The sequence below is a fragment of the Puma concolor genome, chromosome B1, assembly GCF_028749965.1.
Source record: "Puma concolor isolate L17-30 chromosome B1, mPumCon1.1.hap2, whole genome shotgun sequence".
Taxonomy (NCBI): Eukaryota; Metazoa; Chordata; class Mammalia; order Carnivora; family Felidae; genus Puma; species Puma concolor.
In genome coordinates, this window is record NC_141670.1 from 86,598,522 (window position 1) to 86,616,677 (window position 18,156).

At 35.7% G+C, this 18,156-nt stretch overlaps 1 protein-coding gene across 1 annotated transcript in view; it reads left to right on the forward strand.

The window, feature by feature from the left end:
* CLGN (calmegin) overlaps window positions 1-17,890 on the forward strand; it is a 50,602-nt gene extending 32,712 nt beyond the window's left edge. The window contains exons 8-15 of the mRNA XM_025921355.2: window positions 3,200-3,389; window positions 9,322-9,435; window positions 9,558-9,708; window positions 12,018-12,233; window positions 13,504-13,629; window positions 13,851-14,010; window positions 15,081-15,181; window positions 17,347-17,890. Of these exons, the coding sequence (XP_025777140.1) occupies window positions 3,200-3,389; window positions 9,322-9,435; window positions 9,558-9,708; window positions 12,018-12,233; window positions 13,504-13,629; window positions 13,851-14,010; window positions 15,081-15,181; window positions 17,347-17,427 (1,139 nt within the window). The 3' untranslated portion in view covers window positions 17,428-17,890. The remainder of the gene's footprint in view (window positions 1-3,199; window positions 3,390-9,321; window positions 9,436-9,557; window positions 9,709-12,017; window positions 12,234-13,503; window positions 13,630-13,850; window positions 14,011-15,080; window positions 15,182-17,346) is intronic.
* The last annotated feature ends 266 nt before the right edge of the window (window positions 17,891-18,156 follow it).

Here is an 18,156-nt window from a genome sequence, read left to right on the forward strand (position 1 = left end):
ATAGAACTGGATGTTTTGGGGAACGTAAAGTAAAAGTAATGAGAAGTTATAACTAGAATAGAACAAATAAATTTCATTAGACTTTGTACAAATTTGGGGAAAATCAACTTGGTATAATATATCAAAGACTGTAAGAGGATTATGTGTTTTGAAACCACAATTCCATTTTAAGGAATTTATCCAAAGAAAATAATCCAAAAGAAAGAAAATGAGCTATGTGTGGAAATAATACTGTAAATTTAAAGCAACCCAAATGTTATAGTAGGAATTTTATATGCAGTACAAAAATGATAACTATGAAAATATTTAGTAACAAGGGAAAATGTTTACAATATTTAAATGTTAAAAGGAAATGAGAGGGGCGCCTGGGTGGCGCAGTCGGTTAAGCGTCCGACTTCGGCCAGGTCACCATCTCGCGGTCCGGGAGTTTGAGCCCTGCGTCGGGCTCTGGGCTGATGGCTCAGAGCCTGGAGCCTGTTTCCGATTCTGTGTCTCCCTCTCTCTCTGCCCCTCCCCCGTTCATGCTCTGTCTCTCTCTGTCCCAAAAATAAATAAACGTTGAAAAAAAAATTTAAAAAAAAAAAAAAAAAAAAAGGAAATGAGATATAAAGTGGAAGTAGATTATTGTAGGGGCCACTAGGCAAGTTATGCAAGCAAATAGAAAGACCAGGAAAAAAAAAGAACTAATTGTCATTAGTCACCTGATACATACCATGCTCTGTGCTAGGTACTTGGTTTAGAACCATCATGTGAGGAACAGTTTCTTTCTATTGTACCTTAACTTAGGTTAAGTAACTCGCTCTAGGAAATAAAAGTAATTGGTAGATCTAGAATTGAAATTCAAGTCTGACTCTTAAACACTTGCTTTCTTACTACTATACACAAAAAGTTTGTAGTACTAGGATTATCGAATGACTTTAAAATTTTTTCCTGTAGGGGTGCCTGGGTGGCTCAGTTGGTTGGGTGACTGCCTTTGGCTCAGGTCATGATCTCGCAGTTGTGAGTTTGAGCCCCACGTCAGCTCTGTGCTGACAGCTCAGAGCCTGGAGCCTACTTCGGATTCTGTGTCTCCCCCTCCCTCTACCCCTCCCCTGATCATGCTCTGTGTCCCTCTGTCTCTCAATAATAAATAATGTTAAAAAAATTTTTTTAATTTTTTCCTGTACTACTAATATATTTTTGTAACATTATTTTATAGTTGTTCTAAGAACTTTACAGAGTACACCTTTAAAGGCATAAAATCCAATGTCTTTTATTGTAAATTCATTTAAAATATTTTACTACAGTTTTAGACAAAGGTGTCTTTTCACATATTAGGATTTGTTATGTGCTTTTTTGTTTTTTCACGGTAATTTTTAAACATTTCAGTTGCAGAATTTATTCAGAACATTCTTTTCAAGATTTTTCTTGAGAAATGCCTTTTTTGAGTTAGGAAGAATCTAGTACTTTTTTACATTTAAGATCTTACTCTTAGCTCTGCTTAAATCTTGACTTTTTCCCTATGTAGTAATATAGTTTTATAATCTCAGCTGCAGTAGAAGAGGAAATATTGGAGAAAAAAGGGAGAAAACAGAGAGTGTTGCATTATATGAATTTGTATATAAATTACATAACTATTTCTTCAGAACGTGGTAGCCCGCTTACTAATTAAGTCAGGACAATCCTGACATTCATTGATAGCTCCTACTTCTTTAGCTTATTGAAAAGCACATGTTAGGGGCGCCTGGGTGGCGCAGTCAGTTAAGCGTCCGACTTCAGCCAGGTCACGATCTCGCGGTCCGTGAGTTCGAGCCCCGCGTCAGGCTCTGGGCTGATGGCTCAGAGCCTGGAGCCTGTTTCCGATTCTGTGTCTCCCTCTCTCTCTGCCCCTCCCCCATTCATGCTCTGTCTCTCTCTGTCCCAAAAATAAATAAACGTTGAAAAAAAAAATTTAAAAAGAGAAAAGCACATGTTAGACATCTATTTTCATCTAACATTCCTTCCAAAGATCTAAAATTTACCCAGTGACCATACCACCCAAGTTTACAGTGGAGAGAGCTTTTATTTTGTCATTACAATGGATAAGGGGTCCTTTATGAAACTTGGCTTGGATAGTTAGTTAATTAGTTTTAGAGATGGGGAAGGAGCAGAAGGAGAAGGAGAGAGTGAATCTCTTTTTTTTTTTAACTTTTTTTAATGTTTATTTTTGAGAGAGAGACAGAGCATGAGTGGGGATGGGGAAGGGGCAGAGAGAGAGAGGGAGACACAGAATCTGAAGCAGGCTCCAGGCTCTGAGCTTTCAGCACAGAGCCCGACATGGGGCTCGAACTCAAGAGCTGTGAGATCATGATCTGAGCCGAAGTCAGATGCTTAACCAAATCAGCCACCCAGGTGCCCCTGGAAAGAGAGAATCTTAAGCAGGCTCCAGGCTGGGCTTGATCTCACAACTGTGAGATTATGACCTGATCTGAAATCAAGAGTCAGATGCTTAACCAACTGAGCTATCCAGGTGCCCCTGGCTTGGGTACTTTTAGAGAGCTAACATTCACTTCCAAACAAACATATGTGTAAACTTGAATATTTTCCATCAACCTTAAGTTATTTTACACTACAGTGTATGCATCATTGAATTTGAAATATCATTAACTTGAAAATTTTCTAGGAAATGGTAGTCATGCATCAATGTTAATTTCCTGCTTTGGGTGACTAGATTGAAGTTATATAGGAGAATGTCCTTGTTTGTAGGAAATATACATTAAAACATTCAGGGATGATGTGTATGAGGTTAGTAAATTAATTTCAAGTGGTTCATGAAAAAATAAAGTTCTTCATAGTGTACTTGCAAGTTTTGAAGTTTGAGATAGTTTCAAAAAAGTTATTTTAAAATACTGAAGAAGATTGGGTTGCCTTCTGTGATAATAAATAAGTGAAGCTCACTGGTTGTGTGAGTCCCAAACTGAATTAGCTATTGGATATTCTTTATTTGAGAAGTAATGGAGCATTTTATTAAATTATTACTTAAGACAAATTTTTCCCTTTGGTTTTAGGAAGCACTGTACCTAGTGATCTCAGCATATTTTGATTTAATATTTGATTGTAATTCCTCTATTTCTGGTTAATAAAAAATTCTACTCATGAAATTTAGGGTAGTTTTTTATTTAGAAGATTATTTTTAAAATGTCAGTCATTATAGGTGTTATTTATTTAAATTGGTCTTTAGTGATGAATCCAGATGACACATTTGAAGTATTAATTGATCAAATAGTTGTAAACCAAGGAAGCCTACTAGAAGATGTGGTTCCGCCTATCAATCCTCCCAAAGAAATTGAAGATCCCAGTGACAAAAAGCCTGATGAATGGGATGAAAGAGCAAAAATCCCTGATCTTTCTGCTGTCAAACCAGAAGACTGGTAAGCAAAGAATTCAGTAGCAAAGCATTAGTTGGTATAATTCAGTAATGAGATATTACATATAAGTGAAGTTTACAACCAGTGAAACATATTCCTTTAAACATCAAAATTACTTATTTTGACTATTTGGGGTGAAATAATTTTCTAAAATAGACTTTGTATTTCCTTGCCTTTTAATTATCTTAATTTTCATTTTAATTAATATTTTTTCAACATTTTTTCAATATTTTTTTTATGTTTCCAATGCTGTGGGTGGGGGGCATTCCATGAATCTAAGACACCGACACTTTAATTTTAATTCCTAGTTTGATCTTTATCATGTATGTGTGTGCACATCTTATATAGTTAGTTTTTTCAGTTAATGATTACTGGTTTTAAAATAGACATATGTTCAGCATCTTCTAAAGCCATATAGGATTCACTCGTACTAAATTCCTTAGCTGAGTATTTGTGTTGTTTTCATTCTATAGGATTATGAGTATTTGCCTTAAAAGAAATGTATTCAGTTTCTGAGTTCCCATAGCTTTGAGTTCAGATGGTGAGAGATGCCTGCTAACTCACTCTAACTCACCGAGTTCCTAAGGGTCAGGAATCTGGGTGTGGCTAGCCTGGCTAGCCGACTGGTTCTGGCTCAGGCTCTCTCCTGAGGTCAGAGTTCAGCATTCATCTGAAGGTCTGACTCTGGCTACTGGAGGATCTGCTTTGCTTTTTAACTGGCTAACGTGGCTGTTGTCAAGAAGTTTCAGTGCCTTGCCACTTGGGCCTCTCCTTAGTGTGCTCATGATGTAGCTGATGCCCCCCCTCCCCAGAGGGAGTGACCCCAGAGGGGGAGAGAGCACAGCCACAGGACTTGTAACATCTTTTTATAACCTAATCTCAGAAGTGACGTGTCATCACTTCAGCTGTATTCTGTTTGTCACAAGACTAACTCTGCCTGGTACATTTAGGAGGGAACTACACAAAGGTGTAAATATTAAGTATGGTTTTGCTATTTATTTTTGAGAGAGAGAGAGAGAGAGAGAGAGAGAGAGAAACAGAGTGTGAGTGGGAGAGGGGCAGAGAGAGAGGGAGACACAGAATATAAAGCAGGCTCCAGGTTCTGAGCTGTCAGCACAGAGCCCGATACAGGGCTTGAACTCAGAAACCTCAAGATCATGACCTAAGCTGAAGTCAGATGCTTAACTGATTAAGCAACCCAGGTGCCCCACTAAGTATGATTTTTAAAAGTTCTTTTCTTAGTTTACTAAGAGTTTTGTTTTTTTCCATGATTGGGTGTTGGATTTTGTAAAGTACTTTTGTGCATGCATTGAGATGACCATGTGGGTTTTCTCTTTTCTTCTTTTTTAAAAAATTTTAGAGAAAGAAAGTAAGAGGGGGACAGGGTAAGAGAGAATCTTAAGCAGGCTCCATGCTCCATGTGGAGCCCAACGTAGGGCTCGATCCCGTGACGGTGAGATCATGACCTGAACCAAAATCAAGAGTCAGACACTGAACTAACTGAGCCACCCAGGTGCCCCTCTTTTATTCGCTTAGTATGGTGAATTATATTGATTGATTTTCAATACTAGACTACACTTACAGTCCACTTGGTCAGCAAGTGTTGCCCTTTTTATATTTGCTGGATTCTTAAATTTTTTTTTAATGTTTATTTTTGAGAGAAAGAGTGCAAGCAGGGGAGGGGCAGAGAGAGAGAGGGAGACACAGAACTTGAAATTGGCTCCAGGCTCTGAGCTGTCAGCACAGAGCCCAACACGGGGCTTGAACTCGGGAACAGTGAGATATTTGTCTTTGATGATTCATGATTTGATTGTCTTACCTAAGAAATCTTTGCCCAAATGAATGCCACAAAGATTTGCTTTTTTTTTTTCCTAGACAAATAATTTTGACTAAAACTCTGTTCTAAGTTAATTGTATGTAGTGTGAGATCTAAATCAAGATCAGTTTTTAAAAATAAGGATGTCTAATTGTGCCAGCACCTCTTATCATCATTAATGTCTATAATGATCTATGATGATAACTTTTATTTTACTAATAATATGGTAATTTGTGTTTTTTCTTGATGAATCTAGCTACAGGTTTATCGATTTTATTGACCTTTTTGAAGAACTGGCTTTTGTTTTATTTTTTTTCCCTCTGTTGACCTTTGTTAAATTTTGTTATTTGTTTCCTTCTTCTTACTTTGGACTTAATTTGCTTCATTTTTTTTTTTTTTTGGCCTTATTTAGAAAATCTTTTCTGACAGAAGCAGCTGTAAATTTTCTCTAAACACTGCTTTAAGTGTGTTTTACAAATATATGTCACTTACAAGAACATTCAGTTCATACCGTTTTCTAATTTCATTAGTGATTTTTTTCTTTAATCCATGTGTTTTTAAATGTGTTGCTTTGTTGGCAATTATTTATGGATTTTCCAGATATGATTTTCATTTTGACTCCAAATTTTTAATTCTGTGGTCAGAAAATTTACAAATGTCAATTGCATCAGGGTTGTTGAAAGCGTCTACATATTTACTGGTTTTCAGTCTATTCTCTTACTGAGAGAAGAGTTTTAAAATCTTTTGATGGATTGGTATCCCCTTTGAGTTCTGTTAGTTTTGCTTCATGTATTTGAAGATCTGTCACTATTTCTATTCATAGTACTTCATGACCTCTTGAGGAACTAACCATTTTTTTTATTATAGAATAATATCCTTCTTTATAAACTCTTGTAATACTCTTGTCTTGATGTCTACTTAGTCTCATACTAAGTCAACAAACACTTCTGGTTTCTTTTAAATCATATTTCCATTGAATATTATTTTCCTTTGTTTAACCTATATATGCCCTTATTTTTAAAGTCATTTTCTTGTAGGCAACCTATATGTGGTTCGTGTGTTTTAATTGGAGTGTTTTAAATTGTCTACATTTAATGTAATTATTAATATGATTGGATGGGAACACACTTGTTTTCTTGCCACTTGTGTTGTTTGTCCCATATATTCTGTGGTACTTTATAAAATATTTTTCCTGACTTCTTTTAGATTGAGTTATTTTGTTTTATTTTATTTTTAGTCTTGTATTCTTTCTTTCCTGTTGGCATATTGCCTTTTCCTCTGTGGTTTAGTGTTTTAGTGGTTGCTCTAGGGTTTACAGAATTTTGCATTTCTAACTGACTTCAGTCTACTCTCAACTAATATTATATCACTTTATGTCTAAGTTAATCTTATCAGGGTCTTGTCATTTTCTCCTCCATTCTTTGTGCTATTATCATACATTTATGTCTATCTATCCTATGAAGGCCACACACATTTATTCTTCACTCAGTATATTTTAGTCAGACAGTTATTAGGGGAAAAGTTGTTTTATTTACCCACATAGTTACCACTTAGGATACTCTTTTTGTGTAGATACACATTTTCATCTGTTACTATTTTTCTTCTGCCTGATAAAAATTCTCTCAATGTATTGGTACATGTCTGCTGTCATTGAATCCTCTCAACTTTTAAGTATCTGAAAATTTCTTTATTTTCCTTAATTTTTTTAAATGTTTATTTATTTTTGAGAGAAAGAGAGAGAGAGAGAGAGAGAGAGAGAGAGAGAGAGAGAGAGAGCATGAGCAGGGGAGGGACAGAGAGAGAGGGAGACACAGAATCCAAAGCAGGCTCCAGGCTCTGAGCTGTCAGCACAGAGCCCGAAGTAGGGCTTAAGCTCACGAACTGTGAGATTATGACCTGAGCCAAAGTGGGACTCTTAGCCAACTGAGCCACCCAGGTACCCCTATTTTCCTTAATTTTTGAAAGGTGTTTTCACCATTATAGGTTGATAATTATTTTTAAAGTCATTTCTTGAGTTGTCTTCAGGCTTGCATTGTTTCCAATGAGAAGTCAGTTGTTATTCTCATCCTTTTTCTCCTTTACCTAATATGTAATTTTTTTTTTCTGTTTGGTGTTAAGATTTATTGTTACTAGTTTTCAACAATTAGATAGTGTTGTGGTGTGGTTTTGTGTGTGTGTGTGTGTGTGTGTGTGTGTGTGTGTGTGTGTATGCTTGCCTTGCTTTCCAGCTTTTTGGAATGTGACTGTATAGTTTGTATCAACTTTGGATAATACTTGTCCTCATTTTTTTTTCAGTATTTTTTCCATTTCACTTTTAGAGCGAGAGAGTGCAGCCAAGTGGGGGAATGGGGCTGAGGGAGAGAGAATCCTAAGCAGGCTCCACACACAGTGCAGGGGGCCCAATGCAGGGCTCAATCCATGACCCTGGGATCATGACCTGAGCCAAAATCAGGAGTGGGCCACTCACCAACTGACTGAGCCATCCAGGCACCTCCTAGCCTTTATTTCTGTAAATATTTATATGTGCCTCTCCATCTCTCTTTTTGGGACACCAAGTAAATTTAAGACTGCTTTATGTTGTCTCACAGGTCACTGAGTGTCTGTTCACTTTTTTAAGCCAATTTTTCTCTCTCTGCTTCATTTTAGAAAGTGTCGACTCCATTTCTTCAAGCTCTTGTGTGTAAACATTGGGGTTACTACTGACTCAGAAATTGAGTGTTGCTCCTGGATAACCAAAAGTGTTTCCTTGTTAATTCTCTTGTAGATAAAGAGAGATCCTGATTTATCATAAAAATGTCTTTGCATTCAAGCAAATAGTATCATAGGGAGGTAACTTCTACAAGGAAGAAATAACAGTATGGTTGTTTTTAATAAATAAAAAGTCACTATTACTGCATAATTTTCATGAATTCATACTTTCAGAAATGGTAGGAGTACCTCCCTCCATGTGGATTTTCTTCCATTGTTTCATATTTCTTTACCTATAAAGAGTAAGCCTGGGAAGTAAGTTTGCCCTGAAATGAAAGAAACTGCTACTAATAAGCTCTTTCTGATTGGTGATGCATGTTAGAATTTGTTTTATAAACTGATAAAGGAAATGCTCCCTTAAATTTTAAATTCTAGTTACTCTGAGCCCTGAGAGACTCAAAAGTGATAGCAGGCAAGTATAAGTCTTTACATACAGAGAGTTGATTATTTGAGTTTATTTTGTTAGTAGATCTGTTTGAAAAATTACATGTAACCTCTTGTTTAAAATTTGTACTTTTCTATAAAGATGAAAATTATACTAGTAGTTTTATTCAGTACTTACTATGATTATGTTTATATACTTGAGAATTTATTTTCTAAGTATAATTTTTAATGAAAATATAAAAGTCATAGAATTAAATATGGAGAGTTTAAAAAAGAATAATATTAGAGTAAGGAAGACCTTTCCTAATATGACATAAAATTTAAGAATCATAAAAGAAAATATTAATAAATTTCAACTACAGAAAATGAATTATTTGAGTATAACCAAAAAAACACCTATCATAAACTATATCAAAAAATACATGAGAAACAGGAAAAAATATTTTCAATTCAGACAGCTAATTTCACGTTAATTTCTAATATATTCCAGGATATTCATTATAGAATTATTTGTAATAGTAAATTTTTAGAAATACTAAATGTCCCTCAAGAGTAGTTAGTCTAAATAAATTATGGTATCGCCACAAATTAGAAAACTGTACAACAGTTAAGAATGAAGCAGATATATATTATATAAAACAGGGCTCACAGAGCAGTCTTGGCACATAGTAGGCTTCTAATATGTGTTTGTTGATGAATTGATGAATTTTTAAGTAAACAAAAACATACTCTGTATAGAATGCTATCATTTGTGTAAAAAAACCCAGTATATACCTATGTGCATGTATGCATGGGGCACAACAGGGAATATATACACAAGAAAGTAACAAGTTAGCAGAAGATTTGGGTGGATGAGAAATGGGGGAGATAGTAGACACAAAGACAGAGGGGTAGGAAATACCTTTTGGTATCTTCTGACTTCTGTAACATATGCATTTTTAAACTTTTTGAATAACTAATACTTGACACAAAATACTGTATTTTCAGGGATGAAAGTGAACCTGCCCAAATAGAAGATTTAAGTGCTGTGAAGCCTGATGGCTGGCTTGATGATGAACCAAAATTTATTCCAGATCCTAATGCTGAGAAACCTGATGACTGGTAAACAAACACTCTTCATCCTCAGCTGTCAATTTCATCCATTTCTTACTTGCTTTTTGTTACTGACTGACTGACAGGAGAGACGTGAGGTTACTATATTTGCTTTGTTCTAATTTCCTAAGGAATGAAGACATGGATGGAGAATGGGAGGCACCCCGTATTTCTAATCCAGCATGTCAAATTGGGTGTGGTGAGTGGACACCTCCCATGATAGATAACCCCAAATACAAAGGAGTGTGGAGACCTCCAATGATAGATAATCCTAACTACCAGGTAATAACCCACTTCTTCCAATTCCATAGTAAAGTTTAAAATGCTGTGATATTTCTATTATATATTTAGTTATTGATAATGCTGTGTTAACTTTCAGAAATTTGATTTGTAATAGTATACTTTAGCTATCTTAAGCCAAAGGAGGGGTGCCTGGGTGGCACTCAGTTGGTTAAGTGTCTGGCTTTTGTTTCAGTTCAGGTCATTATCTCAAGGTTCGTGAGTTCAAGCCCCACATGGGACTCTGCACTGACAGCACAGAACCTGCTTGGGATTCTCTCTCTCCCTCGCTCTCTGTCCCTCCCCAGTACGTGCACAGTCACTCTCTCTCTCTCACTCTCCCACAGAATAAAGAAACTTAAAAAAAAAAAAAAAGTAAAAGAAAATAGACTCCAACTAATTTATTTAAAACATTTTTTAATGTTTATTTATGTTTTGAGAAAGAGACAGAGTGTGAGCAGGGGAGGGGCAGACAGAGAGGGAGACACAGACTCTGAAGCAGGCTCTAGGCTCTGAGCTGTCAGCACAGAGATGGACACGGGGCTCGAACTCATGAACGGTGAGACCATGACCTGAGCTGAAGTCAGACGCTTAACTGAGTCACCCAGGTGCCCCTAATTTATTTTAAAAAGTAGAGTACTCTTGGGGTGCCTACGTGGCTCAGTCATTTGGGAATCTGACTCTTGATTTCAGCTGGGGTCCATCTCCCATGGTTTGTGGGATTGAGCCCCGTGTGGGGCTCTGTGCTGAGGGCATGGAGGCTGCTTAGAACTGCTCTGCCCCTCTCCTGCTCATACTCTCTCTCTCTCAAAACAAATAAACTTTGGGGTGCCTGGGTGGCTCAGTGGGTCAAGCGTCTAACTCTTGATTTCAGCTCAGGTCATGATCTCATGGGTTCATGAGTTTGAGCCCCGCATCAGGCTGTGCACGGACAGTGCAGAGCCTACTTGGGATTCTTTTTCTCTCCCTCTCTCTCTGCCCCTCCCCTACTCGTTCTCTCTCTCTCACACACACAATAAATAAACTTTTAAATAAATAAACAAACAAAAAGAAATGCAGAATCTCAGGTCTCAAACCTACTGAGTCTAAGTCTGCATTAAAAAAAAAAAAAAAAGTAAAGTATTCTTGGGGCAGTGGCCAGCTCAGTGCATAGAGCATGTGACTGTTGGGGTCACATAAGTACAAGCCCCACGTTGGGCATAGTCTACTTTAAAAAAAAAAAGTAAAATATTCTTTATGTAATTTTCTGGAGGAATAATATTAAGAACTAAACATCAGTCACTTCATACTATATTTTTCTCTGTTAATCGATGATCACTCTGGAACCAAGTTCCAGTTTAGAATTAAATGTAAGAAATGAGTTCTGATCAGGAGACCTCACATTGTACATTTTAGTAATTGATGCCTGTGCTTAATTGATGTGCTCCTTATTTTCTGGTGTTATTAAACTTTGGCTTTTTTTCAATAATATCAGATGTCTTTTGAGTGTACCTGGATTTTGGGGTCGAATCTCTATGTTATGCATTTAAACCTGTAGTTTTATCTAATTATTCATTGACATTTTCTAACATTATTATACATAGGCAATTGCATATTCTAATTGTTTCCTGTGAGGTTTTTTTTATAGCATTTATCACAGAATGCTTATTTTGGTAACTTTTTAAATGTCTGTCTCTTTCACTACTTTAAATTTAATAATAGAGGAACCATGTCTCTCTTGATCATCACTCTATCCCTAGTATCTGGCATAGTGCCTGGTGCAGAATAGACATACATGATGGAAGAGTGAGTGAGTCAGTAATCATATTGTTGAATTTTTTTGATTGGCTGAGTTTAATCATTTAAGATTTAATGGAACTTTTATGTTGAATTTTTTTGAGGTGCAGAAAAACATATCCATACCCATCATTGGTATATGTTAAAGGAATGGCTTCATATTTAGCATACAGTAATCTCTCTGATTTGGGCAATTTTAATGACTTCTTGCTTTTAATAACTTTGCTAAAGGTAAAAAATATTGTCTGTGATGGTATCACTTGTGAAATTTAATTACTCAAGTTTCTTTGTGTGTTGGATTTTCACTTTGCCGTTTTTGGAGTTTAAAGTCAGTTTTATTCATAGGGAATATTGTGTACAGAATGAGAAGAAAAGTTTTTCTTTCCAATGACTTGCTGATGAATTAACATCAGATAAGGATTTTCTTTTTTCTCCAAATAGTACTGCTGATTTCATTCAACAGCAACAACTTCTTGAATAGCATTTATAATGACATTATTTTATTTGAAAATGTCTTTAATTATTTTTTCTTCCAGGGAATCTGGAGTCCTCGAAAAATTCCTAACCCAGATTATTTTGAGGATGATCATCCATTTCTTCTGACTTCTTTCCGTGCTCTTGGTTTAGAGCTTTGGTCTATGACCTCTAATATCTACTTTGATAATTTTATTATCTGTTCAGAAAAGGAAATAGCAGATCGCTGGGCTGCAGATGGTTGGGGAGTGAAAATAATGATAGCAAATGCTAATGAGGTACAGTATTTACCATAGAATAATAATATGACTTCGTCCTGGTTATAGGTTATACAAATGGCCCTAAAAGGTAAATAAATATGTAGTCATTAGTAAATGCCAAAGAAATATACTTAAATAATTTTATGTAGATAAAATACTTAGCTTTACTATATTATAACTTAATCATGAACTATATAATGAACTGTATGTGTGTACATTTTTCATTCATTAAATTATGATAGCATAATGTGATTTAATTGCTCACTTGCTATTTATAAGGAGACTACTTAATATCTTTGTCACCTTATCAATTCAAGGCCTAAGTAGTAACAGCAATCTAAATATTATTCTTTATTCATTGTAACTACTTTTCACTTAGAGGAGTACAGGGAACTTTAAAATTTATTATTATTAAATTGTGTTCCAGTATTTTTTACCCAAATCTTAACACTATTTAGAAACATTAATCTAAGTATTTCAACACAATGCATCTTGGAGAATTTATCTTTAAAATCAGTTACTGTAAAGAAAAGTACCTCACGTTTGGTTTCTTTGGACATTAGCAAAAGCCATCAAAAGAGTAGGTAAAGAGATTTGCACTTTGAAACTTTCTTAACTAAAGCTTTTAATGAATTTATATTTTAATAAGAGAAACAATTTCCTTGTGTATGAAATTTGTTAATAAAAAAGAAAACACAGTAATTCCCAGGTTGATCTTATTAATAAGTTCTTTTAAAAGTAAAGAATGAGGGGCACCTGGTGGCTCAGTTGGTTAGGCATCCAACTCTTGATTTTGGCTCAGGACATGATCTCGCAGTGTGGGTTTGAGCCCTGCGTTGGGCTCTGCATTGGCAACGCAGAGACTGCTTCGGATTCTGGGTCTCCCTCTCTGTCTCTCTCCCTTGCGCACGCGCTCTCTCTCTCATAAATAAATAAAGAGTTATCAGAGCATTATATACTTCTAAATGAAAGAGAATACATCCATAGAGAGTAGTTCTATCCTGAAGTTTACTAAAAAATAAAATTGTCATAATTCTTGCTGGTAAGTTAGTAATTTCTACCTGTGTAGTAACATATCTTCTACTACAAAGTTTCAAACAGTGATACATGCTAATAGAGTTTAAATTGTACAGTACATAAGATGGGAAAATAAAGTATTTTTCGCTTAGAAGTTCATCACTCCTTAATATGAAACACCTACATAAAATAAGTTGTTTTCAATAGACTGTATTTCCTAATGAATGTTCATAAAATCTGAATTTCATGTTTATGCCTATTTCTTCTATAGCCTGGTGTATTTAAACAGTTAATGGTAGCTGCCGAAGAGCGCCCATGGCTTTGGCTCATTTATCTTGTGACGGCAGGGCTTCCAGTAGCATTAATTGCTTTATTTTGTTGGCCAAGAAAAGTCAAGGTAAAGAAATTGAGTTTCCTTCAACTTAAAATAAATCTCTTAGTATGTAGGAGTTCTATGAATTGAGCAAGTGATTTCTTAAGAGTAATAAGCTAAATAAATTTCCTGTAAGTTTTTACTATGTTCACTATGTTTAATATCAGTTATTGCAAAAAAAAAAAAAATTTTTAAAAAATAAGGCTTTGCTTTCACTAAAAATAGCTTCTGTTAAACTACTACAGAAAAAATATGAAGAATCAGAGTATAAAAAAACTGACATATGTAAACCGCAAACAAAGGGAGCACTAGAGCAAGAAGTGAAGGAAAAGAAAGCCATCCTGGAGAAACCAGTCGACTTGGGAGAAGAAAAAAAGCAAAGTGATGGTGAAAGTCTTGAAAAAGGTAGGATAATGATATAGAGTTATAACAGGAGTCCTTCCCTCCCACCCCCCCCACCCCCACCCCACGCCAAAGCTTGTAAAAAGAGCAGATTATTTAGTAAATAATAGCTGTTGCACTTGCTTATTGTCAAATATGTACTTTCTGAATCCCCAGAAGGTGCATGCCTGGGGCAGAGAGGAGTGATGGCCCCTGGCCTGGGTTTGCACCCTGATAGCCATCTGCTTACAGTTTTTGTTCTCTAAGAAGAAAGAGATTTAGCTATCTTTCAGTTGCTTGGGAGCCTGGATCCAGTGTGTCCTAGCTTTTTGCAGGGACTTTTCTTACCTCCAAGAACACAGATGAGATGGGAGGTACAGAGAGCACAGCCTCTGAAGGAGAGGACTAGGTTTAAGGCAGGTGATTGCGGAAACAAATTCAATAGCAAGTCTTTCAGTGGCTGTCGTCTATCAGTCTATCATACAGAATGAGTAATTTAATGTCCCAGAAGGATTGCTGAATTTTATGTCTCCTTCCCACCCTACACTAAACTCCTAAAGATGTTAGAACTGAAGAACTGAGGCTTTTTGGTGGGTCTCCATTGAGACTTTCTTTCACTCATCTAGGTAGAAATAAAACTATTGATATTTGCCAGGTGTCCCAAGTCAGGTTCCAGATTGAGCCCCCTACAACTTAAATTATGCCTTGAGCACTGTTTTTAACTTAAGAGTTGATGAAAGAGTTGACTTAAAAATCGTACTCTCAAAAAAATACACACACATGTATATTTACATATATATATGACAATGTGTGTCCATATATATACACATACACACAGATATATTTGCTTTTCATATTACATGTAAACTAAATGCTTAAGAATTTCTTAAGCCTGTCCCTTCCCTCAAATATGATGATTTATTTATAAAATATGGTAAAATAATGAGTATTTGCATTAATTTTTAGAAATTTCTAATAGTAGAAATTGCTTTTAAATATTGGAATCTAAATAAATCCCCCTTACTACATTCAATACTTCTCAGTAGCAAAATTCTAATTCAAGTCTTTGCCTGTAATAAAAATCTATATTCTAGAAGAGGAAGGTGAACCTGAGGAAAAGAGTGAAGAAGAAATCGAAATCATTGAAGGACAAGAAGAAGGTAATAAATCAAATAAATCTGGATCAGAGGATGAGGTAAGCAGCTCTTTAACAGAAGATAAACCATTTTTTATGTATGATTGTTATCCATAAACTATTTTAGTAAAAGCAGTCTGGTTTGTGGAGAATTTTTTCCGTGTTTCTCCCAGGTTTCATAGGAGTCTCCATATTGTTTTTAAAATGCATCCATAAAGAAGGCAAGAAAATAATTTAATCATCTTAACCCCTGATAAGAAACAGCATAAAGTGTGGGGTTTACAAAATCCAGAGAGCTGCATCTGTAAAATATTATGACTTTATCATTAAAGTATTCTGTTGAAAATGATTATAAACAGACCACTTGAATATTTAAAAGGTAATTCTGTTTATTAAAAGGCAGTTTTCTTTACACCTATTGTAAAAACATTCTTTTTGTCTGAATGATTTATTGTCACATTTTGTAATATTTCATTCATTGGGTAGTTGAGTACTATCTGCCTGATACGGTGGTTTGTTTTTTTTTCAAAGCTTTAATAAACTAGTTTTCCCATTAATTTGATCCGTCTACCCCTTTTTGTATCCTGATATATAACAGAACTTTCCACAGTGCCTCTTTTTAGGCAGTTATGGAATCCGAAACCATCCAGGATATGAGTCAGAACCAGAGCTTTCTCTTTTTGCCCAGCATGTACCAAAGGCCTATTTTCTCTATTTGCTAGCCCTTAGGAGCTACGTGTTCTTACCCCAGTCACCGTCCTCACCACCCTCATTACTCAGTGCTGGTAGGGTAAAAGCACAGTTTTGCCTGGTCTACTACATGGGATGACATAAAGTTTCTATTTTCTGAGTTTGAAGAACTCTCAAACTTGTTTCATTGTTACCTGTTTTCTAAAGCTTATTCAGTATATATACTTGGTGACTGGTCTTCATTGCCTCGTGAGGTTTTAGGGGAACCTTAGTCTGAATATCTGTATCTAGAGGAAGCTGGGTAAAGATAATTTCCTGCAGGATAGGATTTTAAATAGTCATTGTTTCCCCTGTCACTCTCTTAATAATAATACTTGCACTCATTCATTTGAATATGTGTCTAGTTATATTTTGCTTCACAAAATATTTTGTGCACCTTTAAAAACATCTTGGGGCACCTGGGCGGCTCAGTCGGTTAAGCATCTGGCTTTTGATTTTGGCTCAGGTCACAATCTTATGGTTGTGGGATCGAGTCCCACGTTGGGCTCCATGCTGGGTGTGGAGCTTGGTTAGGATTCTCTCTCTCCTTCTCTCTCTGCCCCTCCCCTGCTTGCTCTCTCGCTTTTAGAAAAACAAAACAAAACAAAAAAAACTGAATTCTGTCTTTGTCTTTTACTCTTCTTTTATGTCAGCTAAAATTAGCCAACTTTTTATATAGTATGACCTTGAAAAGTAGTAAGTGTTTTGTATAACACCATATAATACCTTCATTTTTTTTTTTTTTGAGAAGGGGGGGGCAAATGAGTGAGAGGCAGAGAGAGAGAGGGAGAGAGAAAGAGAATCCCACAAGGGGCAGAGAGAGAGAGAAGCAGGGCTCATGTGAAGCAGGGCTCGAGATCATCCAATGCAGGGCTGAAACTCACAGACTATGAGATCATGACCTGAGCTGAAGTCAGATGCTTAACCAACTGAGCCACCCAGGCGCCCCTTCATTATTTTATTTTGTTACACAAGTTTAATTCATGTATGAATGCTTGTTCTGGGAGGGTAAGGAAAGAAAAACCCCAAATTATAAATCTGATGTTTCCTTTTCCGCCTCCTAATTTTTCTCAAAGTACTATATGCCAGAAGTTCTGAAAAAGTCTCTATAAATCCAGCTCAGCAATTCATTACTTATGGAACTATTGTGATGAAGTTAGTGTTGACTGTCCCACAATGAAAATGTCATACAACCTTTAGTTAACCATGACACTGAGATTAAATTCTAAATGATAAAATAAAATCATGAGTAGAGTTGTTAGCAGTATTTCTTGTCAGATGCATATTTGGTAAGCAGAGTTATTCTAAAATGTAATCATGCCAAAAGATGAACAAAACACATTAATTTATGTACACATTTTTGATCAGCTTCATGAATTAAAGAACACATATAAGGTAGCATTTGATTGTTACATTTTAAAGAATAAGAAATATTTAGTACTATCTACTAGTTACCCATTGTATGAAAATAAACATTTGCATAATTCTTTCTCCAGATGAAGGAAGCAGATGAGAGCACAGGATCTGGAGATGGGCCAGTGAAGTCAGTACGCAAAAGAAGAGTGCGAAAGGAATAAACTAAATTCAAGTATTTTTAATTCGTGAGCGAGATATTTGGCATTCTAAAATCAGTGTGCCATATCTGAACTTGAGTCACCTGCACATTTTTCTAATACCTAGCAATGTTATTCTTTCAGACATTTATTTAGTCTTTCTTTTCAGGAGAAAAAAAAAAAAAAACTTTGAAGTTACCTGGCCTTTGAATTTAGAATAAAAAAGAGTGGCACGTTGTATATCAGATTTAAGAGAATAATGTCATTAGACGTTACAGAGTTTTAATAGTTTGGAGAAAGAAGTTTTGGTTTGTACAGAGCAAAATAATATGCAGCAGCTTCACGGCTATTGGAAAATCAGTTATTGGAATTTCCTCTTAAAACAGCTCGACGACAATATAACCGGCAGTTGTACAACGAAAACGAGAGTGTGTTCTGTTGTACAGAGCTAAACGCAATAAAGTTTCTGTATGCTTGTTTGATTCTATCAACAACTGAAAGTGTCGTATGTGGCCCCCATTTGCCTAGTTGTGTCAAATTATAGTTATGGTCCATTGTTCGCTTAAATTATAGATTCCGTTAAAGAGGTGTTTTGTTGACGAGCCAACAAAACAAATGTCTAAGTGTCATTCGTAGAATCACTGGTTAATAGTGCATCGTATTTTACATCTGAATACAAAGATAATATCTTCATCAAAATAAAATGGTGTACAGATGTTTTTTCAGCTTTTATAATTGTTTTATGCCAGAATA